We start from the raw sequence: 8,956 nt of genomic DNA on the forward strand, positions 1-8,956 counted from the left end.
CAAGTTCGTGCGGAAATGCCATCAATGTCAGATTCAAGGAGATTTGATTCATTCTCCGCCAACAGAATTGCATACAATGTCGGCGCCATGGCCTTTTGTTGCATGGGGCATGGATGTCATTGGGCCTATTGAGCCGGCAGCGACCAACGACCATAGGTTCATTCTGGTGACCATCGACTACTTCACTAAGTGGGTTGAAGCTAAAACTTTCAAGTCGGTAACCAAGAAGGCAGTGGTGGATTTTGTTCACTCCCATATCATCTGTAGATTTGGGGTCCCAAAAGTGATTATCACGGATAATGGTGCAAATTTTAACAGCAATTTGATGAGGGAGGTATGCCAACATTTTAAGATTCCACACCGCAATCCCACCCCATATCGTCCAAAGGCGAATGGAGCAGTTGAAGCAGCCAATAAGAACATCAAGAAGATACTGAGGAAGATGGTAGAAGGATATAGACAATGGCATGAGATATTACCCTTTGCCTTGTTGGGTTATCGCACTACAGTTCGGACTTCCGTAGGTACAACTCCTTATTTATTGGTATATAGAACTGAAGCAGCAATACCAGCAGAGGTCGAAATTCCGTCCCTCCGAATTGTCGCTGAAGTAGGGATCGACGACGATGAATGGGTCAAAGCTCGGCTGGAGCAGTTGAACTTAATAGATGAAAAAAGATTGGCAGCAGTGTGTCATGGCCAGTTGTATCAGAAAAGAATGGCAAGAGCATACAATAAGAAGGTGTGCCCCAAAAAATTTGAAGTAAGGCAGCAAGTATTGAAACGAATCCTCCCACATCAGATCGAAGCAAAAGGCAAGTTCGCCCCAAATTGGCAAGGGCCTTATGTTGTGACCAGAGTGTTATCCAATGACGCTTTATGTCTAACAGATATCGAAGGAAGATGCGTCGACATGGCTATCAATTCTGATGCAGTCAAAAGATATTATGCGTAATTTTTTTGATTATGATAGTTATTGGTTCGTTTGTTTGTACTTGGTACTTATTGGATAATGAAATGACGGAGGCAATTATTTCTTCTATCCAAACACTTTTAACCTTTGCTTCCCCCTTTGAGCCTTATTTATTCTTTCATACCCCTCTTTTGGAGTCACTAATGAAAATATATGAAAAAAAAGAAGAGAAAAACAAAGGAATGGGTGGGAACTACGTTTGACTTGATTCCTCATACGTAGGCGCCTCACGGCTCGGTCATAGTGTCATAAAAAAAAATCCCCCAAGCAAGGAAACTGGGGCAGAAGTTATGTTTTAAAGTTTCAAAAGAGGTTTGATTCCAAGAGTTGTAATGGTTCACCCATCAAAGTTTTTTTCTGAGTTTTGATAGCTTTTCTTTTAAACCCACACAAAACCAATATCGATGTCCAAAAAGACCTCCCGATCAGTATCCGAGAAGTGCCAGGTCATGCAAACGGAAGTCGGGAACAACACTCTGATCCCCAGCAAAGAAAAGGATCATGAACTAGAAATGAATTGATAGTCGAAAAGAATCCCCAGCAAAGAGAGTCATATCGGCAGCACTCCAATCCCTAGCTGAAAAATAAAATAAAATGAGAGAGTCTTATCGGTGAAAATCTTCGCCGGCACCATAAGGCGACGAAAGATGAGAGAAATAAAACGAGAGAGTCTCATCGGTGAAAACCTTCACAAGGCACCGCAAGGCGACAGGAGCTGAGAGAAAGGAGAGAGTCTTACTAGTGAAAACCCCTCGAAGGGCACTATGAGGCGACAAGATGAGATCGGCAGAAAGAATCCGCATATGGAAAAATGTTAGGCGTCAGGTTATTCCCGGCAAATGAGGCCATCAGGAAGATTGATTGATACAAATAGACTGGGTCGATTAATCCGGAATGCACGACATAATCGTTGGGACCAGTCATACCGTCCAGATAAGTTCTTTCCTTTTCTTCTCCCCCAGCATTTGTTCAGAAAGATTTGTCTCTTTTTCTATCTTTTCATTTCTTTGTCTAAAAAGATTTTTCCAGAAATTTGTTTTGAGAAGGATTTTTCAGAGTTTACTACCAGTGGCCAAAATGGTACAAAGTGAAATGCGAAAGGGACAAGCCAAAGACAAGGCGATAAGATAAGAGGGCGTTTGTTGCAAGACCAAATGACAAACTGGCCTAGAAAGTTAAGGAGAACATGGAGAAAAGCTGGAAAGCAACGGTTGAGAAACTTATGGACCAAGTTCCAAGAGGATCCCCGACAGAACTTCGATAGATCACTGACCAAGTTCCAGGGTGGTCAGACAACACAGAAAGGGGCAAGGAGAAAGAGAGAATTATTCCGCAGCAAAACAACCCCAACAGTCCTATCCTCAATAACGTTATCCCCAAATGATAACATTTTATCCCCTGCAGTACTGAGGGAAAATAAAATTTTGAAGGGAGTAGTTTTGGAATTGAAGGAGACTCTCCCCATCATGTTCCGAAACAAAAGAGCAGGGAAGAGATAAATGGAAAAACCATCCCCAGTAGAAATATCATCCCCAGCAAGTAACGTTATCCCCAACCAGTTTTGGGAGCACAAAGTAAGGGAGAGAAAAAAAAACCATCCCCAGCAGGATTGATACGATCACTCACCGTGTTTTGAACTAACAAGATTTTCTTTGATTTCTACAGGAAAATAGAGGTTGATGATGGAAGAAAGACACGCCACAAGGAAGGTCACCAAAAACGGGGCAGAAAATTTTCTGCCGTTGTCAAAATATTTCTCGGAGGAACGAGGAAGCAAATTCAAATATTTTCATGTCTTAGATAAATAGGCGCCCACCTGTATAATGAGAGGAATATTTTCATGTCTTAGATAAATAGGCGTCCACCTATAAAATGAGAGGAATATTTTCATGTCTTTGATAAATAGGCGCCCACCTGTATAAGGAGAGGAATATTTTCATGTCTTAGATAAATAGGCGCCCACATGTATAATGAGAGGAATATTTTCATATCTTAGATAAATAGGCGTCCACCTGTATAGCGAGAGGAATATTTTCATGTCTTAGGTAAATAGGCGTCCACCTGTATAACGAGAGGAATATTTTCATGTCTTAGATAAATAGGCGCCCACCTGTATAATGAGAGGAATATTTTCATGTCTTAGATAAATAGGCGCCCACCTGTATAACGAGAGGAATATTTTCATGTCTTAGATAAATAGGCGCCCACATGTATAATGAGAGGAATATTTTCATGTCTTAGATAAATAGGCGCCCACCTGTATAACGGGAGGAATATTTTCATGTCTTAGATAAATAGGCGTCCACCTGTATAACGAGAGGAATATTTTCATGTCTTAGATAAATAGGCACCCGCCTGTATAACGAGAGGAATATTTTCATGTCTTAGATAAATAGGCGCCTACCTGTATAACGAGAGGAATACTTTTCATGTCTTAGATAAATAGGCGCCCACTTGTATAATGAGAGGAATACTTTTCATGTCTTAGATAAATAGGCGTCCACCTGTGTAACGAGAGGAATATTTTCATGTCTTAGATAAATAGGCGCCCACCTGTATAACGAGAGGAATATTTTCATGTCTTAGATAAATAGGCGCCCACCTGTATAACGAGAGGAATACTTTTCATGTCTTAGATAAATAGGTGCCCACCTGTATAACGAGAGTAATATTTTCATGTCTTAGATAAATAGGCGCCCACCTGTATAACGAGAGGAATATTTTCATGTCTTAGATAAATAGGCGCCCACCTGTATAATGAGAGGAATATTTTCATGTATTAGATAAATAGGCGTCCACCTGTATAACGAGAGGAATATTTTCATGTCTTAGATAAATAGGCACTCACCTGTATAACGAGAGGAATATTTTCATGTCTTAGATAAATAGGCGTCCACCTGTATAACGAGAGGAATATTTTCATGTCTTAGATAAATAGGCGCCCACCTGTATAATGAGAGAAATATTTTCATGTCATAGATAAATAGGCGCCCACCTGTATAAGGAGAGGAATATTTTCATGTCTTAGATAAATAGGCGCCCACCTGTATAACGAGAGGAATATTTTCATGTCTTAGATAAATAGGCGCCCACCTGTATAACGAGAGAAATATTTTCATGTCTTAGATAAATAGGCGTCCACCTGTATAATGAGAGGAATATTTTCATGTCTTAGATAAATAGGCGCTCACCTGTATAACGAGAGGAATATTTTCATGTCTTAGATAAATAGGCACCCACCTGTATAACGAGAGGAATATTTTCACGTCTTAGATAAATAGGCGCCCACCTGTATAACAAGAGGAATATTTTCATGTCTTAGATAAATAGGCGCCCACCTATATAACAAGAGGAATATTTTTCAGTCTTTGCATTTTCAGGTCTTGAAACCAGCAACTCACTAGAAAACAGAAGGTTGCAACAAGAGATCCCAGCGCAAATTCAAGCGCATGAGCCAAAAGGGAGATAAGACAAATCTCGAGAGAAGCGGCCTTTGAACATCAAATTATTCCCAACATAACAAAAGCTTAATGAAGGAAGCCATATCCCCAGTGGACAGAACCAGACAGTGAGAATTGGTATTCAGAGAAGCAAAAGGTCGGTATCATCTCCGTCAGTTCTCGGAAGAAAGAAGCACTGGAATAGACACAAGCCGACAAGAAAGCAAGGCATCAAGAACAAATGGAAGATAGATGGGATCTTGTAATCCGTGGTCTAGCCTAGATTCTTGATTTTTTTTAAGCACAGTGTAATAAGGACATCGGTAAGCAGTAGTAACAGCATGCAGCAGCAGTAACAGCAAAATTGCAGTCACATGGTAGTCCCAGCTACCAAAACTTCCCGAACTACATTAACCTGATTCCCCTTTAGCCAGGGATATGTAGGAAACCTTTGAAGCAAAGGTTCGGTTAAATCATTTTTCAAAAAATGCTTCACACGGAGTACTCCAACAGGGCAAAAAATCGCTCGTATCCGCTCACTTTATCTTTGCACGAAAGCTCTTTGTGCTTTCGGACAAAGAGGGGCAGCTGTGAGCACGTGATTTTTGCTTCACGGAAACTACTCCAAAAGAAATCGAAAAAGTAAAACAAGTTACCTTCGGGTACAATTTTGAGAATTTGCGTGACATTTTGATAATTGTTTTGTCCGTAAATGCTCGCCTTGCTATAGTTAAAAATACAAAAAATACATGTTGCATGCATTTAGGAATTAGTGGTACATTTAGGAATTAATTAACCATAATTTGGTTAAAAGAAAATCACAAAAAATATGCATGTGTATTTCTTGTCATTGTGTGATTTTATTTTAATTTGTGTGTTAATTATTATAGGTGTTAAATAATATGTGTGTAATTTTATTTTTTGATTTTACAATTTATTTAGGATTTTTGTTTAATTTTGATAATTAAAGAAAGAAGGAAAATGGGTGAAGTATCAAGGAAACTTGAATTGGGCCAGGTGAAACCAAAAATTCAGGCCCAAACCAATTACATTGACCCAGTCCAAACCAGGTCTTCCAGAGACGCCCCCCAAACGACGCCGCATAGGGCGTTTGATCTGAGCCGTCAATCCAATCCAATCCAACGGTCCAAGATCCCTTTCAGCAACCCATCTCCAACCCGACCCATTTGTCTCCGGTTCGAACCGACCACTGGCTAAAACCATACGACGCCGTATTATTTAGTTTCCTTAATCCTGGCCACTGATCTTAATTGATCCAACGTCTAGGATTGAACCCCCCCACCCCGTATAAGAACCCCCAATCCATCACCCCATGCCCCAAACCAAACCCCCCCTCACACACTATTCATCCTCGTCCCCAGAAACCCCCCTCACAAACCCTAGCCGCCTTAGGATTCCCCCACCGTAAACCCGGCAACCACGACGCCGATGACCACCAAACTAATACCCCTGAATCGCCATGACCCCCTCTCTCCAAATCCACACTCAGTTTACTTCAAATCCTCTCCGAACGTCTCGAATCTTCGTTCGAAGGTTCGAGCAAAAACCAGATCTACACCCACCGACCCCAAATTCATACCACAATACCTACTAACCTCTCTCACACCTTAAACGCCGTTGGTTCTGTTCGAATTTGACCAGAGCTGAACGAATCCCAAATCGGACCACAAAGAACCCTAAAAAGACCAAAAGTTGAGGTCTGTCCGAATTAAAAGACGATGCGGGGTCTAATCGACCTTAGTCGAAGTGTTCTCAGTTGAGAACACTCGATTAAGGTCCATTCGACCCCAAAAATGGTCGAGTCCAAGTTCGAGCCTGGGTTAGTTTTTGATTTCGAATCCCTAAGGTAATTTTTCCCTTTTTTTGTTCTCCTATGAATTCTATCTGTTTTTCATGTTTAGTTTGGTTTGTTTTTTATTTTTCTGTCAAGTCTGTGAATCCTGAGTTAATATTTAGTTTGTTTTGTGTGTTTTATTGATTGTTTGCTGTATATCATAGCTTGTATAGTCATTTAAATAAGTGTCGTCAATTAATTTGTTTGAAAATTAGAGGAAACAGGACAGTAGCTCAGTAATGTCCTCCATGTATGTTTGCCAGCACCACATCTATATGCTAACTTGTAATGGACCTGTTGAATATGTTCAGTTTTGTCTTTGAACTAGACTACTCATTCGTTCAGTAACCTCATGATCTTCATAGTCTGCTATGGAAGCCTGTTCATTACTGCTTTGATCTTAGCCTGTTGGTTGTTGCCTGTTTGCATTCTGGTTCTGAGTTGGTCAGGATTGGCTCCCAATATGACCAACTCATTTGGTTTGATTGACACCCCTTTTGTGATCTGATTTTGAGTTGAACTTAAGTTAGGAACTAGATATGGCTGTAGAAATCTAAGAGGTCAACCTGAAATCAGTGGTAAGTTTAAGTGGATACAGTCAGTATTCAGTGATTAGCTAAATTCAGAGGGGTTTATATACTGACTACTAAAGTTAGGGTAATACAGTAATATGCAAGGGTTAAGGGGTAATTTTGGGGGTTTAGTAGGATGTTAACAGGTTGTAAAGCTAAAGTCTGCCTAGGGGTCATTTGTTAAACTTAGTTTAATTGTCAGTGGGGTACACAACATGAGGGCATGGGTTTATTTGAATATTATAACCCCTCCCATGACTCTTGATTAAAACAAATAAGACAAGCATGGGGAACAATATAGTAGGCATCAAAAAAAGACATTTAGGCATGGTGAATTAAGGGGTATGGGCAGAATAAAGGCTGAAGCAGCTTGGCTGGCCTGGGTTTGCTTATAAATAGTCTCTTTTAGAACAAAAAGGGGGCTGGGACATTTTAAGTTTTCAGAGAAAAAAAAAAGCAAAAAGAAGGCTGGTCTTTCAACCTTTAGAGGACAGTCTGTTTTCAGAGTGACATAGAGTTAAGAGTGTACTAGATTTTGAACATAACAATCAGAGGTTACTGCTGTTTACATTTGTTTCCTTCTCTGCCTTGCCTGTATCTGTTTTGGGTATTGTTGGGTTGCAAGCTGGGTTCTTGCTTGGGTTTTAAAGATCTGATTGCGCTGGGTTTTGTTGCTGCTGATTGTTTTTTTTCTGTTGTTGCTGTTTGCTGTGAATGCTACTACTCAACTGATCATTCCCTTCCTTCTTTTGGCTCTCCTAATACCAGGTACACCACTGATACACTGTCAATGTAAGCTGAAAGTTGAAACATGAATACAAAAATGAAGAGCTGAAGTTATTTTTTTTCCGAATCTGTTTCAGTCTGTATATTGAACATTAAGTTGTATATATAATAGTTCATATCTTCTATTAGGATAATGAATGTAGTCATCATGTAGAACTAGCCATCATGTATGACAACTTAATATCACATTATGTATGTATGTTGGTAGATAGAAAAGAAGTGATAGTGTAGTAAGCAATATCCTGAATTTTAGCTGCGTTTGTGGTTAGCATATCTTCTAATGCATGTTAAGTGCTAAACTGTCCATTGCTAGTTAATATCACTCCATTTAGTAGGCTGCCTCGTTATAACTTGCAACAATACCGTTAGAATAAAATAACACCAGTTTCCATTTCAGCCTTATAAATGTTGGGCCAGAGCCGAATGAACTAACAGGCCCTTATCGAAAAAGGAATGGCCCAGGTCCAGTCCATACAGTGTGCGCAAGGCCTGGGCCCATAATATCCAAACGACTACCCATATACGCGTTCATGTTTCGGATTTTACAAATCATATTCGGAACCCAACTATAACTAACTTGTAAGCATGTAAATAAAGTCGGACCATTTTTCTTCTTTCATTATTAGAGACCAACTTAATAGAAAACATAGCCACTATAGGACGACCTTTTAAAATAAAATGAGGCGCGCCTCGCCAAATAAATCACACATCGCTGGGGCTCTCAATAAATACATAACCATGGACTAGACTTTGGATTTGGCCGTTTAGTGAATTTTTCACGGCCTTTTTTCTAAAATAACAATTCGTAGTTTCTTTAGGACGCGTTTTAATTAATCTTACCTTATTAAATACGGGTGCGCATTTATGTGATCCAAATCCAAATCTCAACGGAGTCGAAATATGTCTCTAATCACCGGTACATTGATTGTGACGTGGCTCGAGATGCGTTTCCACAACGTTGCAAATTCCCCAGAATAACAATAATAATAACAAACAATAAATAACGAATGAGATGAGCCTCGACAAACAAGAATACCCAAAGTGCGGGGCCCTCAACGGATAGTTATCACGAGTACTTAGATTCCGGGATAGGCCGTTTAGCAAAATTCACGGCCCTACCCAAAATAATGATATGCTAGTCGCTTTAGGCGCGTATTTAATAATGTTATCTTCTTAAACTCGGGTGCACATTTATGTGACCCAAATCCAAATCTCAACAGATTTGAAATGTGCCAACAACCACAGGTGCATGGATGTGACGTGGTTCGAGATGTATTTCCACGATGTTGCATTCTTGATAAAAATCGTAACAATGACAAAAAACAGTTAA

General features: G+C 39.9%; 1 protein-coding gene across 1 annotated transcript; it reads left to right on the forward strand.

Annotated features, from left to right (window-relative positions):
- Window positions 1–325: 325 nt before the first annotated feature.
- LOC138891176 (uncharacterized) lies at window positions 326–7,636 on the forward strand. Its single transcript, XM_070174242.1, has 2 exons — window positions 326–742; window positions 7,466–7,636. The coding sequence occupies exons 1-2, from the start codon at window positions 326–328 to the stop codon at window positions 7,634–7,636; spliced, it is 588 nt and encodes a 195-aa protein (XP_070030343.1).
- Window positions 7,637–8,956: the final 1,320 nt, after the last annotated feature.

Source organism: Nicotiana sylvestris, chromosome 1 (genome assembly GCF_000393655.2).
Source record: "Nicotiana sylvestris chromosome 1, ASM39365v2, whole genome shotgun sequence".
In the NCBI taxonomy this organism is placed as follows: domain Eukaryota; kingdom Viridiplantae; phylum Streptophyta; class Magnoliopsida; order Solanales; family Solanaceae; genus Nicotiana; species Nicotiana sylvestris.